Below are 23,400 nucleotides of genomic sequence, written 5' to 3' on the forward strand. Positions count from 1 at the left end.
AATCAAACTCTGAAGTTCTCAAGCAGCATTTTTCTTATGTTGCCTATCTGTAAACATTTCAATAATCATAGATGGAATCATTTTTGTCACTTTGTGTATGTATGGTAAAATCAACATTTACCAACAAAAATTAAACTCTCCCAAGCTTACCTATCATGTTAAATTAATTTTACTTACCACATATTCAAACACAAGTGTCAATGTCTCCTTGGTGTGAATGATGTCATGAAGTAGCACAATGTTAGCATGTTTCAATCCTTTCAAAAGAGAAGCTGCAAAGGAAAACATACACATTATAAAGAACATGTTACTTCCACCAGAAATAAATATTTTCTAGTGAAGGATTAGCCCGTTTGTTTTTAAAATAATTAGAATGGTAATCAGTCACTCTACAGATTTCATTCGCTGGCTGGCCATCAATGGCTTGGTCCTGAGAGGTTCTAAAATGCCCTCAGTTATATCCTTCCACATGTCTCAAGATTAGGGTTAGGCAAAATTTTTGGCCAAAACTTTTCACGCAAAAACAACAGATTTGAATCAACCAAAATATTTCACAAATTTATGTCAAATTCACTGAATTGTTTTGGTAATTAAAACAAAAAAAAACCTAAAAATAAATCTGGACAAAAACAAAACAGTTCAATTTGAAAATGTTTAAGTGAAATGTTCCAGTTTTTATCTAGATTTTTAAGGGTTGTTTTTTTTTATTAAATGAAAACAATTCAGTATATTTGACACAAATTTGTGAAATGTCTTCTTTGACCCAAACCTGCATTTTTAGGGGGGTTAAATTTTTCAATTTGAATGACTTTGTTTTGAAATATACTTCAATTTTATTTATAAAAAAGTGTTCATAAGTAAAGCAAAATGTTTTGTTCAGCTCAAAGTGGTTTTTTTTTTACTTTTTGGTTTGCTGAAAAATACGATTTTTTTTTTCATCTCAGGTGTATCCAAAATGACATCCCCCGCTCAGTTTTTCATTACAGCCAGTGAACTGAAAAATCATTTGTTCTCACAGCTCTAATGAGGATAAAGCTGTCCTCCTCTCAATGTTGTCTTCTCCATTTTGCCAGTCAAACTGAACCCTGCTCTAAGGCAGAAATAGCAGGGGTTTCACTTGAGTGGTCTCTACTGAGTGAATCAAACCATTATCTTCTGGCCTATCAAATGTGTATGTTGATTTTATAATCTAAAATCATAATATCTATCTCGGATAAGATCTGAACATTTTTCAAAATGACATTTCCCTTTCATAGGCAAAACACAAAAGGAGCTTTCTAATTAAAGGCAATCACATATTCTGTACATAGCACTTTGATAACTTCCCCCCATTCACGTTCAGATTTGAGGGAATTAACTATTTGTATTAGTCAGTGATAATAGAAAAATAAGTTAAGCAGTGTTTTCATATTTTTTATAAATGTTATCAACTCATATTTCTTATTAACATCAGCGTTTTAGAATAGTGACAGAAATCTTTATCTACTGAATCTGCAGAAGATTCCGCCTTCCCCCAAAAAATTTTCTTTTGCACTGCAATGCATATTTAATGCTTGCTTCGCAATGCATAAATTTACATGTATATTTAATGTTCCACAAGATATGCCATAGTTAAGGAATATGATATGACAAGCCATGTGTTGTTACCAATATCAACATGCCATTGGTGACTTGTCATGCATACATCTGAGAAGGATTCATTCCAGACATCATCATGGAGTGTATTATACACATAACTACACAGAAATATATAGTATGTCTCGGTAGTCATTTACCGTGACTTTAATTTTTCCTCTTCCCTGTTGTTTTGGAAAATAATGAAGCACCAGATTGTACCAACATTATCTGCATGTGGGTATCCCTCCTTCCCATGCACAGAAGAGGCTCAGACACTTCCATGGCACAGAGTAGAGTGTACTCTGATGGGTTGGGACTCACCAAGGAGATCAGGAATGGACAGCCCTGCTTTGGGTGGAGGCAGGCACACATTGTCTCCCAAACTGGTCCTCTAGGGATTACCCTGAAAATGTAATACAGCTCTGGGCAACAACTCCATTGCAACGTGCAACTCGCCCCCACTCCATTTAAGGATTCTTGTTTGGCAGTCCCTGCTAGCACCCCCTACTGGAGCTATGCTGTGGGGAGGTGGAGGATGATGGAACAGGGACACACCAGGGATCCATAGCCAGTGTTCCACATAGATGACTTTGGCCTCAAGTGACTCCTACAGGAACTTGAAGGCTGGATCCCAGGCTCATTGGCCAAAGGTAAGGCAAACCCCTTCTCTTGATAGAACAGTTGGGAGAATGCCACAAAGGATCCTGGCTGAGATTTCCTCTTCTTTAGTCCCCCCAGTTCCTGTAGCTTTTACTACTGCTTGATATCAGGAATGTTCAACTCACCACTCCACACTCTCCCATTGAGAGGGAAGCATTAAAAATATCCTGACACAAGCTTAGTAGAGCTACATCCTGAAATAGTATTTATGACCTCTTTCAGTCTTCACTGTTCAGGCTACCTCCTCTAGATGGCTATTACTTCATTGTTAAAAACTGTAAATGGGTCATTAAAGCTTAAACAGTACATTGCAAGCAACACACCCTCAGGTTTTTGTTCAGTCGCTCCTCCTACACATTCCCCCTTACTCCTACCTCTCGTTTATCATCTGTAATAGCTAATTCTCTCATAGACTCAGACTTTAAGGTCAGAAGGGACCATTATGATCGTCTAGTCTGACCTCCTGCACAACACAGGCCACAGAATCTCACCCACCCACTCCTGTAACAAACCCCTGACCTATGTCTGAGCTACTGATTTCCTCAACTCGTGGTTTAAAGACTTCAAGGTGCAGAGAATCCTCCAGCAAGTGACCAATGCCCCACGCTGCAGAGGAAGGCAAAAAAACCCCAGGACTTCTGCCAATCTGCCCTGGAGGAAAATTCTTTCCCGACCCCAAATATGGAGATCAGCTAAACCCTGAGCATGTGGGCAAGACTCACCAGCCAGACACTCAGGAAAGAATTCTCTGTAGTAACTCAGATCCCACCCTAGTATCCCATCCCAGGCCATTGGGCATATTTACTGCTAAGAATCAAAGATCAATTAATTGCCAAAATTAGGCTATCCCATCATACCATCCCCTCCATAAACTTACCAGTCTTGAAGCCAGATGTGTCTTTTGCCTCCACTGCTCCACCTGGAAGGCTATTCCAGAACTTCACGCCTCTGATGGTTAGAAACCTTCGTCTAATTTCAAGTCTAAACTTCCTGATGGCCAGTTTATATCCATTTGTTCTTGTGTCCACATTGGTACAGAGCTTAAATAGTTCCTCTCCCTCCCTGGCAATTATCCCTCTGATATGTTTATAGAGAGCAATCATACCTCCCCTCAGCCTTCTTTTGGTCAGGCTAAACAAGCTAAGCTTTTTGAGTCTCCTTTCATAAGACAGGTTTTCCATTCCTCGGATCATCCTAGTAGCCCTTCTCTGTACCTGTTCCAGTTTGAATTCATCTTTCTTAAACATGGGAGACACATTATGGGGGAGACAATATTCCAGATGAAGTCTCAACAGTGCCTTGTATAACGGTACTAACACCTCATTATCTCTACTGGAAATACCTCACCTGATGCATCCCAAGACCGCATTAGCTTTTTTCACGGCCATATCACATTGGTGGCTCATAGTCATCCTGTGATCAACCAATACTCCGAGGTCCTTCTCCTCCTCTGTTACTTCTAATTGATGTATCCCCAGTTTAGAATAAAAATTCTTTTTATTAATCCCTAAATGCATGACCTTGAACTTTTCACTATTAAATTTCATCCTATTACTATTACTCCAGTTTACAAGGTCATCTAGATCTTCCTGTATGATAACCCGGTCCCTCTCTGTATTGGCAATACATCCCAGCTTTGTGTCATCCACAAACTTTATTAGCACATTCCCACTTTTTTTTGTCAAGGTCAGTATTAAAAAGATTGGTCCCAAAACCGATCCCTGAGGAACTCCACTAGTAACCTCCTTCCAGCCTGACAGTTCACCTTTCAGTATGATCCGTTGTAATCTCCCCTTTAACCAGTTCCTTATCCACCTTTCAGTTTTCATATTGATCACCATCTTTTCCAATTTAGCTAATAATTCCCCATGTGGAACCGTATCAAATACCTTACTGAAATCTAGGTAAATTAGATCCACTGCATTTACTTTGTCTAAAAATAATCGATTACTTTCTCAAAGAAGGAGATCAGGTTGGTTTGGCACAAGCTCCTTTTTGTAAAACCATGTTGTATTTTGTCCCATTTATCATTGACCTCAATGTCCTTAACTACTTTCTCCTTTAAAATTTTTTCCAAGATCTTGCATACTACCAATGTCAAACTAACAGGCCTGTAGTTACCCGGATCGCTTTTTTTTCCTTTCTTACAAATAGGAACTATGTTAGCAATTCTCCAGTCATAGGGTACAACCCCTGAGTTTACAGATTCATTAAAAATTCTTGCTAATGGGCTTGCAATTTCATGTGCCAGTTCCTTTAATATTTTTGGATGAAGATTATCTGGGCCCCCCGATTTAGTCCCATTAAGCTGTTCAAGTTTGGCTTCTACCTTGGATGTGGTAATATCTACCTCCATATCCTCATTCACATTTGTTATCCTACCATTATCCCTAAGCTCCTCATGAAAGACTCTCTATAAACATATCAGAGGGATAATTGCCAGGGAGGGAGAGGAACTATTTAAGCTCTGTACCAATGTGGACACAAGAACAAATGGATATAAACTGGCCATCAGGAAGTTTAGACTTGAAATTAGACGAAGGTTTCTAACCATCAGAGGCGTGAAGTTCTGGAATAGCCTTCCAGGTGGAGCAGTGGAGGCAAAAGACTGAGGCAAAGTATTTGTTTCGATATTGGGCCATGCCTAAATTATCCTTGACCTCCACTCCATCCTCAGTGTTTAGCGGTCCCACTTCCTCTTTCTTTGTTTTCTTCTTATTTATCTGGCTATAGAACCTTTTACTATTGGTTTTAATTCCTTTTGCAAGGTCCAACTCTACATGGCTTTTAGCCTTTCTCACTTTATCCCTGCATGTTTTGACCTCAATAAGGTAGCTTTCCTTGCTGATCCCTCCCATCTTCCACTCCTTGTAGGCTTTCTGCTTTTTCTTAATCACCTCTCTGAGATGCTTGCTCATCCAGCTTGGTCTACAACTCCTGCCTATGAATTTTTTTTCCCCTTTCTTGGGATGCAGGCTTCTGACAGTTTCTGCAACCTTGACTTGAAGTAATTTCAGGCCTCCTCTGCCTTTAGATCCACAAGTTCTTCAGTCCAATCCACTTCCCTAACTAATTTCCTTAATTTTTTTCAGTTAGCCCTTTTGAAACCAAAAACCCTAGTCACAGATCTATTTTTGTTTATCCTTCCATTTAGTTTGAACTGAATTAGCTCATGATCACTCCAACCAAGGTTGTCCCCTACAACCATTTCTTCTATGAGGTCCTCACTACTCACCAAAACCAAATCTAAAATGGCTTCCCCTCTCATTGGTTCAGCAACTACTTGGTGAAGGAATTGATCAGCTATTGCTTGCAGGAAAATCTGAGCCCTATTATTATTACTAGCACTTGTCCTCCAGTCTATATCTGGGAAGTTAAAGTCTTCCATGATCACACAATTCCCATTAGTATTTACTTCATTGAAACCATTAAAGAGGTCTCTATCCTTATCCAAATCGGATCCCGGCAGTCTATAGCACACTCTAAGCGCTATCCCAGGGGATAGTAACTGATGGAAGCAATCCTGGAGCCAAATTCTGCCTATTGTTTTTGAAAACTATACCAAAAGAAAACAACATTTTTTGACCCATAGGCTAAACATGTATGATTTAATAAGTGGACTGCATTTCCCCCTTCTTCTGCCGCTCTCCAAAAAAAATCCTTATTTTTTTAAGTGGCATGCACAATCTAGAGTATGAAGACATTTAGAAACATCTCCTTTCAAAACAAATGGTCACAAACAACTGTCGCTGAAATCTCACAAGGCATTTTGCGTAAGTTCTTGTTCAGAAGAGGATAGAACTGCAAAAATTCCACTAAATTCAAAGATGGAACCAAACAAGTAGCATCTAAAAGGCAGGAAGACTAGAGGATCCAGCAGCATAGGTCTCTGTGACAGACCTGAATTCAATTTTGAAGCTGCCAATATAGTTGCTGTTGGAGCTCAACAAGGAATTAGGTGCCGCTGCTCCTGCTGTTACAGCTAGAACAAAATATTCTTCTACAGATTGTCAACCAAATCCAGTCATCATCACCTACCAATTTCACACTAAACATGTTTGGGGGATGGGGGACGGGGTGGGAGCACGGGACTAAAATATTGTTGAAACAGCACTTCAAGAAACCACAACAGCAGCAGAGAATATACCAATATGTACAGTATACTTCGCATTTATTCTGAAAAACTAATGATGTAATATTACTTTGATACTAAGATTTTTATCCTCACATCAAATGTAAGGTAAACAGATGGCAGCATTTTTAATTCATTTCCCCAATGAGTCTTCAGCAGGCATAGTAGCACATGAGTCTTTAAAAAAAAATCAGTATTTGGACTAAAATATTACTACATTTGTTTGAATGCATTGCTTGTTCTCTATTAAATGTTTATATTCATTCTAATACAGGATAAATTCCTGAAATTAAAAGACTCACTTGGGAGTCAGGCAGTGAGATAAAGCAGTTGTTAAAATGATTACAAACCACTACTTTCTGTAATCTACAATGCGTTCAATAATGCTCATGCCTGAGCCACTGTTACTAAGCACCTCTCAGAAAAAGGGCTAAAGTTTCTCCATTTGCATACTTACAGTACACAAACTAGAAATCTCTATGTTGGATTAGGGTTCCTTGTACATTTTATGCCTTTAATGCAAAATGGGTACTGGAGATCATGGGCAATAGTGTTTTGAGAGCTTTGACAAACAATTGTGTGTGTGTGTGTGTTACTTTGTGTATATATCATACCACCTTAACTAAGATGGAAAGACATGTAAGCATTTAATGAATGAAGCCATAAGACAAGGTAGCTGCATCCGAACTTCAAACTGTGTTTTTACCAGTGATGGGCCAAAACCAAAAACTTTGCTCTGAAACTCCACCCCCACATAAAACTCAGGTGGATTGAGTAGACTGGAACCCACAAGGGGTTTGGTCTGGAAAACAAAAAACCCAAATAACAAGGTTCTTCAAAACCAACACACAACTTTGTTGACCCATAGTTTACTACTACTCCTTGAAATTAAAATTGTGAGGAAACTTCCTGCTGGGAAATGTTAGGGTTGCTTTGTGCAGAGACAATTCATCCTAGTGACTCCCTCTTCCAAGTATAAAGTGGCCCTCATCTTAAATCTTCCTGTAAAGAGTCAGAGAGGAGTAACAAGACAGTAGAAGGCCAGAATTGCCTTTGAATAAAGTATTTGCTGGTGCTTCATTGGTGGGTACAAGAAGTTATTTTGCTGAAGGAAAACAATCACATTAGATGTGATTAACTGCATGGTAATGTTTAGACTCAATCTCCTTAATGAAGATGTGGTTTAATAATTTTACCAAGCACATCTGTGTGAAGTCCCTCTGTGCTGAGTCCACTTGGTAATGCAGTGTATTCTTAAAACAGGCACCATGTATAATAGGAAAGAAAGAGTATATCTAATGATTAAAGCATTGGAATAGGAGTCAGGGAATCTTGGGTCTTACTCTTGACTTCACCATTGTTGTGCTATGATCTTGGGCATGTCATAACCTCTCTGTGCCTCAGTTTATCCATCTGTAACACTGGGATAATGTGTTGACAGCACTACTCAGTTAATGTGTATAAAGCAGTAAAATACAACTTCATTACAAGGAAAACGGAAAATAGTTGATATTTTAATTGGAATGAGTTAAGTTCAGCCATTAGCTGGATTTTTATATAGCTGTATTCATTATGTATGGTAATTGCTGTCCTTTCAGATTGTCTACAGGTACAGACTGAAGGTTAAAAAAAGAATGAAATGTCATTCACATATTAAAGAGTAAAAATGAAACAGAAAGATCTTATCTGCCAGCTCTATCTAGTCGTAACCAGTAATAGCTTGTCTCCATATTCTATTTCAGCATTTAAGAAGAGGTCAGTGATGTAAAGTAAAAATATTCCACTGCGGACAATAAACAATTATGTCATTTCTTGTCGTACTTTGACACATCAGGTGTTTAGCACCTTTAGTACTTTTCAGTGCTCTGTGTGTGTGTGTGTTTATTTTATAGGTGGGGCTGATAGCACCATTTAAGATATTTCAAGCCTTACTTACCATTATAAAACCCTGTTTTCAGTTGTTTAATAAATTTGTCAAACTAACTGTTTTGGCTGAATTTTCAGAGTAACAGCCGTGTTAGTCTGTATTCGCAAAAAGAAAAGGAGTACTTGTGGCACCTTAGAGACTAACCAATTTATTTGAGCATAAGCTTTCGTGAGCTACAGCTCACTTCATCGGATGCATACCGTGGAAACTGCAGCAGACTTTATATATACACAGAGAATATGAAACAATACCTCCTCCCACCCCACTGTCCTGCTGGTAATAGCTTATCTAAAGTGATCATCAGATGGGCCATTTCCAGCACAAATCCAGGTTTTCTCACCCTCCACCCCCCACACAAATTCACTCTCCTGCTGGTGATAGCCCATCCAAAGTGACAGCTCTTTACACAGTGTGCATGACAATCAAGTTGGGCTATTTCCTGCACAAATCCAGGTTTTCTCACATCCCCCCCACTCCCATACACACACAAACTCACTCTCCTGCTGGTAATAGCTCATCCAAACTGACCACTCTCCAAGTTTAAATCCAAGTAAAACCAGAACATCGGGGGGGGGGGGGGGGTAGGAAAAAACAAGAGGACACAGGCTACCTTGCATAATGACTTAGCCACTCCCAGTCTCTATTTAAGCCTAAATTAATAGTATCCAATTTGCAAATGAATTCCAATTCAGCAGTTTCTCGCTGGAGTCTGGATTTGAAGTTTTCTGCCTCCTAGTGGAATTTTTTTGGAGAAATTTCAGCCAAAACAGTTCAGCCATTTCCAAGAATGATGTTAGGGAAAAATACATTGTTTTGCCCATGTTACAAAATGCTGGTGACTTTTCCTTTGAATGCCATTAGGACCACCATGATTTGGAGTGGAAAGTCAAAATTTGGTCTATGTGTCATGATCGTACCTTTTGCTACCACATGAAAATCTGCCCAAAGTTGGCCAAGTTGAAAGCCTTTGATAAATTGCAGTTTGTACCTGTTCAGTAAAGAGTGCTTAGATTTTAGCAGCTAAATTCCCCCAAAGATTCCGTCTGCAATGGACATGCTCCAGCACAGGGCTGAGCAGGGCTTTCCCCTGCAATTGCAGCTCTGAGCTGCTGCCTACTCTGCCTCATCCAGACACCTGTCCTTCCTGTAAGGTCAGCGATCTCCCTCCTGTGCCCAGGCCTCACTGAGGAGGAAGCTGCCTGATTCAAATGCAGAAGAGACAAGAGCCAGATGTCGGGAGAGTGGGGCAACATATGGAGGAGTTGCACAGATCAACTTAATTCTGTCATATTTAAACTTTTGAGTCCTTAACTTTAAAAACATTAGTAAGGTTGCAGTGTAGTTTTTGTGTAAGATATCTATACATGTGTATACATAAGTTGGTAGTGTATGTATACACACACACAGACAGAATAAAGTAAAGTAGTAATGGGGTTAAAAACTTGTAGAAAAAGCTGGCTCCACTGATGTCAAAGGGAATTTTGTTATCAAATTCAATGGGGTCAGGATTTTGCCCCTGGTGTGTCAAACTGTGACAAGAGATCACTTAGCTACTCTCTCTCTCTCTCTCTCTCTAATGGATTTCTTTTTGTAGATAAGTACATTTTTGTATTTGCTGTAGGTATCCAGGGAGGTCTTGGCAGGAAAGGAATGGGCATAACTGAGATTCGCAAAAACCCAGTTAACTACAAGCATATTTCACTGTCCTATTTACACATTAAGAATTATATATAAAGATACATTTTCCTAAAAAAATTACTTTGTTATATTTCTTACTGAGGCATCTCCTCAAGCAAAAGTACTGTATAAAAGGCACTGTGATATTATTTGTGTCAGCATGTAATCAGGCTGCAGGAAAAAAGGCTTGTGGCATACGTTTTGCTATTTTTTAAGAAGGGAGAGAAACAGAAACCTTTCAAGGATCATGTCAATTTCATTTTTATGGGTGGGTGAGGTCCAATATGCCTTTTTGCTAACAGCTGGAAAATAATGCTGCAACTAACATGACATCATTTTGTCTCCTGTGGAATGATTTAGAGATCAGAGAAAGGTAGTGGTGATAAAAAACAAACCAGAAAATAAATCCATCAATAATATTTACTACAATTAAAAATTTTTAAAGTTACGTAGTGAAAATTAGACAAACTATGTTTTAGTTTGCTATTGAAAGAAGTATAATATGAACTAGGAGTACAAAAAGATCAGGATTTGTTAGTGTTTTAAATGAAATATAGTTACAGCATTAGTAATACATTTACTAACAAATAGCTTTACGACAGGTGGAGTTTTAAATAATTAGCAATTAACTTTCAAAGCACTAGAACCTTGATGTAGAACACTTGCTACTATAGCAGGGGGGAGGGGAGGGGGTTTGGGGGGGAGGGAGAAGAGAAGGAAAGCCAGGAAATCTCAGGCTCCACAAACAACTTCTGTCCAGCTAATGAGGAGACATGCATTATATTTTTTTCCATCATCCAACTGCGCTAGGTGCTTCAAAATCAAAATAAAATGGCAAGATCCCTTTCTCAAGGAACTTACGAACTAATTTCAGCTATGACATAATGAGGCAAATAAGAAAGTAGGGAAGAGTTGGGGGAAGTCTACCAGGGACATCAACAAGATTAAAAAGTTACTCAGTGAAGGCTAGTGCCCTTAGCATGAAGGCATGCGGGAGTAAAATTTTCCTTTTCTAGATTAGTTCAGTAAATAGAAAATGTAGTTCGCTATTGCTTGTGCCCTACAGAATTCAGGGCTGTCATAAATATAAAGGGAAGGGTAAACCCCTTTGAAATCCCTCCTGGCCAGGGGAAAGCTCCTCTCACCTGTAAAGGGTTAAGAAGCTAAAGGTAACCTCGCTGGCACCTGACCAAAATGACCAATGAGGAGACAAGATACTTTCAAAAGCTGGGAGGAGGGAGAGAAACAAAGGGTCTGTGTCTGTCTGTAGTCGTCTTGGCCGGGGATAGACCAGGAATGGAGTCTTAGAACTTTTAGTAAGTAATCTAGCTAGGTATGTGTTAGATTATGATTTCTTTAAATGGCTGAGAAAAGAATTGTGCTGAATAGAATAACTACTTCTGTCTGTGTATCTTTTTTGTAACTTAAGGTTTTGCCTAGAGGGGTTCTCTATGTTTTTTAATCTAATTACCCTGTAAGATATCTACCATCCTGATTTTACAGGGGGGATTTCTTTATTTCTATTTACTTCTATTTTTTATTAAAAGTCTTCTTGTAAAACACTGAATGCTTTTTCATTGTTCTCAGATCCAAGGGTTTGGGTCTGTGGTCACCTATGCAAATTGGTGAGGCTTTTTATCCAACATTTCCCAGGAAAGGGGGGGGTGCAAGTGTTGGGAGGATTGTTCATTATTCTTAAGATCCAAGGGTCTGGGTCTGTAGTCACCTAGGCAAATTGGTGAGGCTTTTTACCAAACCTTGTCCAGGAAGTGGGGTGCAAGGTTTTGGGAAGTATTTTGGGGGGAAGGACGCGTCCAAACAGCTCTTCCCCAGTAACCAGTATTAGTTTGGTGGTGGTAGCGGCCAGTCCAAGGATAACGGGGGTAATATTTTGTACCTTGGGGAAGTTTTGACCTAAGCTGGTAAAGATAAGCTTAGGAGGTTTTTCATGCAGGTCCCCACATCTGTACCCTAGAGTTCAGAGTGGGGGAGGAACCGTGACAAGGGCCATGAAAAATGCATCACGGACCGTGAAATCCGGTCACCCCCCCCCGGGTGAAATCTGGTCTTTTGTGCGCTTTTAACCTATACTATACAGAATTCAGGGGGGCGTGGGGAGGAGAGACCAGCATTTCTCAAACTGGAGATCCTGACCTAAAAGGGAATTGCAGGAGGATCGCAAGGTTAGTTTAGGGAAGTTGCAGTATTGCCACCTTTACTTCTACGCTGCCTTCAGAGCTGGGTGGCCGGAGAGTGGCAGCTGCTGACTGAGGGCCTAGCTCTGCAGGCAGCAGCGCAGAAGTAAGGGTGGCCATACCATACCCAGCCACTCTTACTTCTGCGCTGCTGCTGGCGGCGGCTCTGCCTTCATAACTGGGATGCCAGCTAGCAACTGCCACTCTCCAGCTGCCCAGCTCTGAAGGCAGCGCCGCCTCCAATAAGAGTGCAGAAGTAAGGGTAGCAATACCACAACCACCCCTGCAGTAACCGTGCGACCCTCCCGCCCCACAACTGCTTTTGGGGCCAGGACCCCTACAGTTACAACGCTGTGAAATTTCAGATTTTAATAGCTGGAATAATGAAATTTATGATTTTTAAAATCCTATGACCATAAAATTGACCAAAATAGACAGTGAATTTGGTAGGGTCCTAGCTATTGTCTTGTACCTGTCACTGTATTCTGGGAGCATTTGGCTGAAGAGAAAGAAATGGCCTCGTAGACCAGCTGGGAAAGCATGTTCCAGGCGCAGGAAATGGCATGGAAGAAAGCATGGAAATGGCAGTGATACAAGCACAAAATTGGGCCCTCTGACCATGCAATAAGAGAGAAGGTGAGGTAAGTAGGCAGCATCAGAGTCAGGCAGGGTGACAAATTTGCAGCTGATACAAAATTATTTAAATTAGCCAACATTACAGAGGAGCGTAAGGAACTCCAATGGGACCTAGCCATGATGAATGGGCAGCATCGCTGCAGGTGAAATGCAATGTTGCAGATACAAGGTAATGCAACTGGAAGTGATCATTTCAGTTACTCATACTGAGTTCAAAATTAACTGTATCCACTGCAGAAAGCTCCACTGATCATCATAGACAGCCTGATGTAAATATCTGCTCTGTGTGCAACAACAATAAAAAAGCAAACAAAACATTACGCTATATAAGGAATGGGATAGGAAACAATATTGAAAATGCCATTATAAAACTGATCTAAAATTGTACTGAGTTCTGTTCTAATCCCCGCCCCCATGAAAGAAGAGGCTATAGCAGAAATAGGACGGGTTGGCTGAAGAGCAGAGGGGTGGCAGCACAAAGCTAGCGTCCAGTGACAGGGCAGAGAAGAAGTGACTTACAGAAGCAGGAACTGCATTACCAGCCAAGGAGAAGGCTCTGAGGTCTCTCTCCCGCAATTCTTGATATGTTTTATGAAGCTATGTTTTAACTATGAAATCAGAAATATTCCACTGCAAGGCCAAGTGTCTGCATGTACCTTAACTTCTGCATCTTGTAATTTCAACATTTAAACTGTGCAGTCTTACTGCTGCATTAATATAGGGCTGTTTGTGTTTAACACATGCTACAATTTAGTAGGATATATCTGTGCTGTGAGTAACCTCTTAATATGATCCACTGTAATCCTTGACATGGTGTAAATTATCATGGTAAACACTTGTGATACTGCACCATAAACTACTGCCACCTTTCTGCCAGTATTATCCTCCTTCCTCACAAATCCTATTATCTCAATATATCACAAGTATTTCTTTAACATAAAAGGAAACCATTCCATCAGTAGTCAGGCTCATCTGTCGTAACACATGGGGGACAGACATGTCATCCAGCAGCCTTTTTGCTCACTCTGATGCTCTGCGTGATCTCTGGGTCATGTCTGGGTTCTGATCCTGTCATTTATTTATCATTAATCATAGTAGTTCATACCATCTATCATCAGCATTAGTAGAAATGACACGTAAGCAGAGAGAAGAGAAAAGACAATAGATATGAACCATGCAATATATATTGTATATCACCTTTCACTAACACTGCAGAAACTTCTAACTAACAAAATCTGCATTGCTACAAGATTTCCAAGTTCTATTTAAAGATGACAAAGTATTATAAGACCATGTCACCACCTAGATAACCACGTGCATGTTTAAGCCTTGTGGGTGATTTGGTTTAATTTTATAGTTTGCTTCTAAAAAAATTTCCAGCAATTTTCCCCAAAGCAAAGAGATGGCAAAACAATGTTTATGCTTATTTTAAAAGCAGCTGGCCCTCTGAGGAAGATAAGGAGATACTAGAATAGGAAAGATAGGCTGAAGGAATGTCTCACCTTCATGGTGTTGACATCCACAGCTGACAGTAACAAGGCAATAAGAAAGTTAAGTGAGGCTTAGAAGAGATTTAGTTCATGTAAGCTAGTAATTTCTCTCTCCTATTCCAGCATGCAAAAAACTCTCAACATCTTCAACTCATTCTCTTAATACTGAATTCTGTGTATTGTATCATGTTCCCAACCAAAATATTAACATAACTTCATATCAAAAGTCAATTTGAACAATAACGCAATTAAAACAAGTCCAAACAACGTGCAAAAATACGTCAAACGGATTTGCCCACATACCCCAGTAACACCTGATGTCTTTTTTTTAAATAAAATGATCACATGCCAAATATAATAACCAAGGCCTCCTCTGCTGTATGCAGATATTAAAAATCTTTTCCCCTTCAAACAAACTTTATTCTGCCCTTGCAGTGATGCCATGCAGCAATCATTCTATTACAAGGATGACATTTTAGGGTTTGTGATCCCAGATTATATACAATTTATTTTTACAGATTCATTATTATGGGGACCTCATTAGGCTAGGCACTACACAATCACATAGTAAGAGAGTCTCTGCACCAAAGAATTTGCAATCAAAATACATAAATGGAGAGAGGGTCAGAGGCATGAAGAGATGAAGGCCCAGACGCTCAAAGGTACTTAGATGCCTAAGTAGGATTGCCAGGTGACAGTTTTCGACTGGAACGTCCGGTTGAAAAGGGACCCTGGTGGCTCCGGTCAGCACCACTGACTGGGCCATTAAAAGTCCAGTCGGCAGCGCAACAGGGCTAAAGCAGGCTCCATTCCTGGTATGGTTCCTCGCACCGCGTGGCTCCCGGAAGCAGCAGCATGTCCCCCCTCCAGCTCCTATGTGTAGGGGGAACCAGGGGGCTCCGCATACTGCCCCCACCCCAAGCACCGGCTCTGCAGCTCCCATTGGCCAGGAACCGCAGCCAATGGGAGCTGCAGGGGCAGTGCCTGCGGACAGAGCAGCACGCGGAGCTAGAGGTGGGGGACATGCTGCTGATTCCGGGAGCTGCTTGAGATAATCGCTGCCAGGAGCCTGCACCCTTGACCCCCTCCCATGCCCCAATCCCCTGTCCCAGCCCTGATCCCCTCCTGCCCTCTGAACCCTGCGGTCCCAGTCCAGAGCACCCTCTTCCACCCACTAACCCCTCATCCCCATTCCAGAGTCTGCACCCCCAGCCAGAGCCATCATGCCCCCCCACACCCCAACTCCCTGCCCCAGCCCAGAGGCCCCTCCTGCACCCCAAATCCCTCACACACACACCCCGCATCCCAAACCCCTGCCCCAGCCCGAAGCCCCATCCTGCACCCAAAACCCCTCATCCCCAGTCGGAACCCCTCACCCCCTCCCATACCCTAACCCCCTGCCCCAGCCAGTTAAAAATGAGCGAGTGAGAGAGGGTGGGTACAGCGAGCAAGAGAGGGATGGGGGAATAGAGTGAGCAGGGGTGGGACCTTGGAAAAGGGGCGTGGAAGGGGGCAGACAGGGGTGTTCGGTTTTGTGCGAGTAGAAAGTTGACAAGCCTAGGCCTAAGCCCTGATGCTGCTGCACAGCTACCAAGCAGCTTCGAGCCCTTGCTGAAGTCCCAGAGGCTTTGAAGTGCAATTCAAACTGGGGACGGGAGGGGAGGGGGGTGACATCTTTCAGCAATGGAGCCCAAACCTGTATCTGAGCATGCCTAAATCCTGATATCTGTCATACCCCATAGCAGGAGGACACTGATAGTTGGGGGTATGGCAGGGTGACAGCACAGAACCTGCCCAGAAGACAGCCAGGGGCAGAGGGAAAAGTAGGATGAGTGTCAGGTATTGACCAGGAGACAATTTCAGCTGTCAGTGCATAGGCTACCAAGGCACCTTAACTCCAGGAGAGGGTTTGCAGCTGAACATCCTGAGAGGAGGGAGGTTCCTATCTATGACTTGCAAGGCAGGCACACCAGGTCAGCTGCTTGAATGACTGAGCATCTTATCTTCCAGCATCTCTCGTCACCCCACTCTTCAGCATATTGTATAGGGAGCTTGGGTGCCCAGCGTGGGCCGAGGATTCCACTAGGTGGAAGGCTGCTGAGGGGTTAGGTATTGCAATGCTGAGGATCTGGGCTGAAGGCCACTTGCTTGCTCAAGGCCACGCAGTAACTCAGTGGCAAAGCTGAGAATAGCACAGAAGTCTCCTATCCACTAGCTGGCACTATATTAGATATTCTTTCCTTATGGCATCACTAAGACAGTGTTAAGGCACCACAGGATGCCTTAATGATGCATTTCCTTAATATGTTTAGGATTTTTAAACCTTAACTCTGAATTTCATGAGTAATGATTGTTTCGGGATAATTACAACAGCTTGGTAAATTTTGTTATCCTTAATTTGCTGATATGAACTCTCAACATTAATTCTATCTTAACACTCTTTTCTTTTCTTTATCTAGAATAGAAAAAAGACTTTACTTCGAAATCTGGTAATTCAGCCATGAGGTTAAACTTCCAATTATACAATTTTGATATAATGACATTATCAAAAAGTGTAACCGCAGAGTACTCACAGTATAAATACCATGTAATTAATTACCAATATTCTAAACCTACAATAAGTAATTCAGGTATTAAGTTAACCTTCAAGTAGTGGTAATTACAAGTATAAAGAATTGGAATTGTACTGTAGCTCTGATTACTATACCTGTATTATGAATTGCAACACATCTATTATTCATGTAATAAATCTATAATTACACACAAAAACCAAGTTAAAAGAACGTTACTGACATAGCAAAGTCAAGTACTTAACAATTAGGCAACACCAGAATTAAGGTTGCCTGTGCAACCTTTATTTTGCACCCTTGTGTGTATGCATTATAGTTAGAGTGGGGTGACATTTTTTGTGCACAGGTTTTTGGCTGAAAAATGGTGATTTGGGCTAACCAAAACAATTTGTGGATGTGGGTCAAATTTGATAAACTGCTTCAGTCAAAAAAAAATCTGAAATGTTCCTTTTAGATTTTTTTTTAATGAAACATTTTGATTTTTTTTTATTAGGCATGCCTTTGTTTTGAATTTTACTGCAATTTTATAATAAAAGATTAAACATTCTTGAAATGAAACATTCTTTCAGGTTGAACAAAATGTTTCACTCAACCTAAAAGCAAAGAATTTTTTTTTCAAATTTTCAGTTCAGCCACTAACAAATCAATTATCCACTCAACTCTAATTACCGTACAGTCTTTAAATTACATGATTACATACTATTTTCTGCATAGGACTCTGCCTCAAAGTATTTTTCCCTTACCTTATTCTCACAAATGGGTGAACTGTTTTAGCTAAAAATTTCCAAAAAGATCCACTTGTTGCAGACACCCTGCATAGATAATTTCAGCTTGAACAGTTAAAGCTTTGCAAAGTTATAAGTAATTGAAAAGGTAATTAATAACAGGAAATATTGGGAACCCTTTATAATAGGTGGCGCTACCAGTCCCATGTATGTTGAACACTCAAAACTGCATTTGAAGTCAATGAGAACTGTTAATGCTCAGCAAATATGCCTCCCACCTGCCTCAAAAAGTGGGGGAACTTGATGGAGCTGGTGGTGAAGAGGGACAGTCAGTGAGGGATACCAGGTAGTTCCTCCCCACTGGAAATGTCTAGCACCCATTGGCCAGCTAGGGGGTAGGGAGAGAAGGGTACCGATTGGCCAGTATTCCACAGTTGACAGGATTTAGCCTGGAGTGAGGGCCATGAGGAGCCTCTTTTGGTTCCATTCCAGCAACTCCACCCGACTCACCATGAACTAGGAATAGGAACCCGAACTGACAGATGCAGGGGATCTCCTCTAGCCAATCACCCATTTGGGCATCAGGAAGGAATTTTTTCTAGCATAGACCAATTGTCAAGGACCAGGGAGTTGTTTCACCTTCCTTGCAGCACCTTCAAGCCACAGTGGGTAATATAGGAATGCACTTACGACCTATTTGATGTTCTTGGGTTGAGCTATTAATTCATTGCAACTTGTGGCCGGTTTCCAGTGTGTTAAAAGGATAAAATGGACAGTTCCCAGAGGTAAAAAACCTGGGATTTGGTGAGACTTTGTGGGCTGAGGTCCCCAAATTTCTGCAACCTCTGGGTATGCCTACACTGCAATAAAACACCTGCAGCAGGCCCATGGCAGTTGAGTCAGTCTCACAGGACACCGGCTGTGGTGCTATAAAACTGCAGACATTTAGGCTTTGGAACCATGTGAGACTGGAGGGTGCTAGGACTCAGAGAGAGCTGAGGGGGAGATGAATAGGGGGAGGGATAGCTCAGTGGTTTGAGCATTGGCCTGCTAAACTCAGGGTTGTGAGTTCAATCCTTGAGGGGGCCATTTAGGGATCTGGGGCAAAAATTGGGGATTGGTCCTGCTTTGAGCAGGGGGTTGGACTAGATGACCTCCTGAGGTCCCTTCCAACCCTGATAATATTCTATGATATTCTATTCTATGAGTCCTGGGGGTTAGACTGAGGAGAGCCTACCCCGAGTTACAGGTTATATGGTAAGGAGCACTGGAACCAATTAAATACCTGGTATAGGAGAGTATGCGCAGGTACACCTCTCCTGTGCTAAAGTTTAGTAAAAGCTGGGTCCTGCTGCTTAATTCCATGCACGTCTATCCTCATTTTGCTGCTGGGTTCACATCAATCGAAAATCAGTCTCAATGGGTTTAATCACAAAGAGAGCCATGAATGCAATGATTATTCAGTTCTAGTTCTGTATTTCATAACTTTTTTCTACAAAGGATACAATATATTCATAACATTCACTTTTAAAAAAGAAAATCCCTTTGTATGCTAGATCAGGGGTCGGTAACCTACAGCACGCAAGCCCATTTTTAATGGCATGCTGCTGCCTGCCAGGGCAGCAGCAGAGTAAGATTAAAAATCCTGCCCTGCCCAGCCCGTCCCAGCCCGCTCTTCTCTGCCTCCCGTGGGCATGGGGGAGGGGGCAGAAGCTTGGTCCTGCCGGCTCCCCTGCCTCTTCCCGCAGTGTGCTGGGTCCCTCCCTCCCGGCTGATCAGCTGATGGCCCTTGCGAGGGGGTGGGGGAGGAGTGGGGTCAGCGTGCTCCCTGCTCCTGGCGGAGGCAGAGAAGAAGCAGGGCCTTGGAGAAGGGGGGGGTGGAAGCGGGGCATACCCCCTCCAGCCCCCTCCCATGAGCACCCCATGACCCCAGCCTACACTGCTAGCCTGCTGCCCTGACTCCCCCCTCACACACACCCAGCCATCTGCCCCGCACACACCCCCAGCCCTCTGCCCTGAGCCCTGTACTCCCCTCATACACACCCAGCCCTCTGCCCTGAGCCCTGTACTCCCCTCATACACACCCAGCCCTCTGCTTGACTCCTTCACCCCCCCCACAACCCCAGCCCTGACTCTGGCACCCCCACACATACCCAGGCCCCACACACCCCATGCCCTGACACCTGCACCCCCCTCACAGGTCCCCAGCCCTCTGCCCTGACTCTTGCACCCCCCCAAATACCCCATGCACCCCCCACATCCTGACTCTTGCACTCCCCACATTCCCACCCCCACCCTGAGCACCAAATGGGAGCTCCTGCACCCCCCCACACATTCCCACCTCCACCCCTCCCACCAAATGGGAGCTGCCCAGGTAAGCTCTCCACACCCAAACCTCCTGCCCCAACCCTGAGCCCCCTCCCTCATTCCAGCTCCTGGCCAGACCCTACACCCCAACCCCCAGCCTGCTCCTTCACCCCCAGCCCTGTGCTCAGTACACTCCCACCCTCAGCTCAGTGCAGAGAGAGAGGAAGAGAATGGGCCAGAACCAGGGAGAAGGTAGGTACCCATTCTATGTGGGCAGGGCCGGGACCCCAGACCAGCAGCGGGCTGAGCAGGTCCAGCAGCCGGGATCCCAGCTGGCAGGAGCCAGCAGATGGAACCCCTGAGCAGCAGCAGCGGGCTGAACTGCTCAGCCCACTGCCGGTCTGGGGTCCAGGCCGCCAGCCCCACACAGCCGGCTGCCAGTCTGGGGTTCTGGCCGCCAGCTCCTCGCCAGCCAGGGCCCCGGCCACAGGCCCCGCTCAGCCTGCTGCCGGCCTAGGTGAACAGAACCCCAGACCAGCAGCGGGCTGAGTGGGCCAGAGGCATAAGATCAACATTTTTATTTAATTTTAAATGAAGCTTCTTAAACATTTTGAAAACCTTGTTTATTTTACAATACAATAGTTTAGTCATATAATATATAGACTTTTATAGAGAGACACCTTCTAAAAAACATTAAAATGTATTACCAGCACGTGAAACCTTAAAGTGAATAAATGAAGACTCCGCACACCACTTCTGAAAGGTTGCCAACCCCTGTGCTAGATGTTCTATTTATTCAGTGAGTCAAAATACTCAGTCAAGAAAATATCTCTCACTGAGTGAAAGAGATATTAAGAATCCCAGTGAAATGCACAAAAAAATTAGAATCCTGGCCACAAAAGGTGTTTTTAAAAAGTAAAGCTGGTTAAAAACATTTCCATTGGAATTGAATGTAAAATGGCTTTTTGACCAAATGGAAGACTTCTCCCCCCCCACACACTTTCCCCCCCAAAAAAGTTTAGTTTTATTTGGGGGCAGGGGGACAGGGAGATTTGATAGTCGGAACATTTTTGAAGAATTTTTTCAATTTAAACTTTTTCAGTTTCATCAAGATTTCCCAACCAGTTCTAGAAGGAGGCATTATTGCTAAAGGAGCATTTGGATTCAACGTTAACACACCCATTACCCTATATAACAAATACTTCTGTATAACAAGCAGACTCCTCGAAAGAGGATATAATCCCTGAACCTTTTAGTGTCACAGAACCCTTTTTTTTTTCTTTAATGGTCCATCTCTACTTTATATTGCATCTATGAGGTAAAAAGGCTCATCATGTTTCTCATAAAGGCTTCAGGAAGCCCTAGAGATGAAATGAAATTGCTTTTGAACAATATTGATTCCTAAGCCAAGGTTTTAGGTTACAAAATGACATGGTTTTATTGGTCTGCTTTAAAGCATCCTATTGCTTGGTTGTAAGAAAAGAATGTGTGTGCTTCTATTTATGTTTCTCTAGAATTGCAAACAAAAGATTGGGTTTTGATCTACAGTACACTAATGAAGCACCCAAACTGATTTAAGAGATTGCACCAGGCTGACAATTTAAGACTGTAGGCTGTTAATTTTTGCTAGTAATCATAGGGCGAGAAAGAGGAGCTATTAAATCTTCCATTTGAGCCCTTAAATCTTTAGGACAGCTAGTTTCTCTTTCACTGCTCACTGTTAATGAGATCAGGGGCATTGGCCTACTCAGATTACTGGTAAAATCAGAAATGTACTTTCACAGACTTTCTTATGTCAAAAAATTAGGAAAATTCTGTTCCTAAAATTTAGGAAATGTTCACTGTCTCTACACCAACTAAAATCCAAATTTTGGATCATTCACATTGATTTGGATTTATTCTTGGTTTTGGAAGGTACCTCTGTAAAGCTGAGGTTTCCCTAATGGTAACATTTCTTTACCTGGACATTATTTCAAAATAAATTCAGATTGGCACCAATCACACACATTGCAGATTTGACATGTTAGTAGTTGTAGTGCATACCATGCCATGCGCACTGCTACTGCTGACATATGCCATGTCATGCCAAGTCATGTTATGCACTTACAGGTCATGAAATATACCGTCTAAAAATACATAATCTAAAATTTCAATATGAAAATTGTTTTGAAACATTTATTTTTTCAAAACATTTTTAACTGAATTTATTTTCCAAAATGAGAGGGGAAAAATCAAAACAAATTTTCATAGAAATTGCTACCATTTTGAAAGGTTTCATTTTCAGCAAAATCTCATTTTCCAACAGGAAACTTTAATCAATTTTTTTTCAGCCAGCTCTACTCTAGGGTCCACGTGTCATGTTTTCAAGCTTTACTCTGCAACCATGAGGACTAAAAATTTGGGGGAGGGTGGAATGGAGATTAAAATGAAAGGTGAGACATCCATGTAAGTATTTGATGCCAGGAGCTGGGCCCACAAGAAAGATGCCCAATATCATACTTAAGATACAACTGAAAAAATTGGCAAAACTAGCATGCCTCATTTGCCTACTTGTATAGCAGAATTCCTCTAGTGACTCTTTTCTTCTTCCAATCCACCACTAGTTAGCACTTGCCTTTTCTGCTCTTCTCCCTTGTCCCCTCCCTGACTAATGAGTTTCTACCCCTTTCAGTCCCTCTCTTCTGCCAGGTCCACCTCCACCAGCTCCCAGCTGTGTTTCCCTTGTACGCTCTCAGTCTCTCTCGTCTCTTTCCAAGCGCTGTCACCCTTTTCCCCTTTGGGCTTCTTTCCTACCCTCTGAACTGTTTCCAGGATGCCCCTTCTGCTGCCCAGTGTGTTTCAGGCTCCCTCTTGCTGCCAGCTCTGTTCATCCCCCAACCCCTGCCTCTCCGCTGGCTTTCAGCTGCCCATTTTCTGCCATCTCCATTCTGGCTTGTTTCCTGTCGCCTTGAACTCCCTTTTTCCCATCCCCCATTAGCATCTCACTTCTGCTCCCTGTTTCCCTGCTCACTAATATTTCCCTTCTAGTTTTCCTCTCACATACCATCTGCTGTCAATCATGCCTGCACCATGTCCCGCACCTGCAAGTGCCCCCATTCTGTTTAGCTCTGTGTAATATTAATTCTTCCTTTTATGAAGTGGTGGTATTCATTCCGTAGTTAAGGATGAAGGTAGCCATCCAATGTAAATCCAGTGTTCACTCCCTCCCCAACCTTCTCCCAAAAGAAACTATGCTTGATATTTTGCACATTGTATCTTGTACCAGGGCACATTTTTTCTGGGAAATTTGGTAAAAACTTCAGACCAAGGTATTATTCGATATTTTCATTAATGACTTGGATAATGGAGTGGAAAATATTGCATAAAAATTTTTAGAAGGGAGGAGTTGCAAGCACTTTGGAGGAGGAGATTAGAATTCAAAATGACCTTTTGACAAAACTAGCATCCCTTCCAGCCCTACATTT

The 23,400-nt window shown here is 42.2% G+C and overlaps 1 protein-coding gene across 3 annotated transcripts in view; it reads right to left on the reverse strand.

Annotated features, from left to right (window-relative positions):
- CDK14 (cyclin dependent kinase 14) overlaps positions 1–23,400 on the reverse strand; it is a 495,570-nt gene that overhangs the window by 274,934 nt on the left and 197,236 nt on the right. For all 3 annotated transcript variants that reach the window (XM_073334004.2, XM_073334007.2, XM_073334006.2), the window contains one exon: positions 178–272. In XM_073334004.2, coding sequence (XP_073190105.1) covers positions 178–272 — 95 coding nt within the window. The remainder of the gene's footprint in view (positions 1–177; positions 273–23,400) is intronic.

Source organism: Lepidochelys kempii, chromosome 2 (assembly GCF_965140285.1).
Source record: "Lepidochelys kempii isolate rLepKem1 chromosome 2, rLepKem1.hap1, whole genome shotgun sequence".
In the NCBI taxonomy this organism is placed as follows: domain Eukaryota; kingdom Metazoa; phylum Chordata; order Testudines; family Cheloniidae; genus Lepidochelys; species Lepidochelys kempii.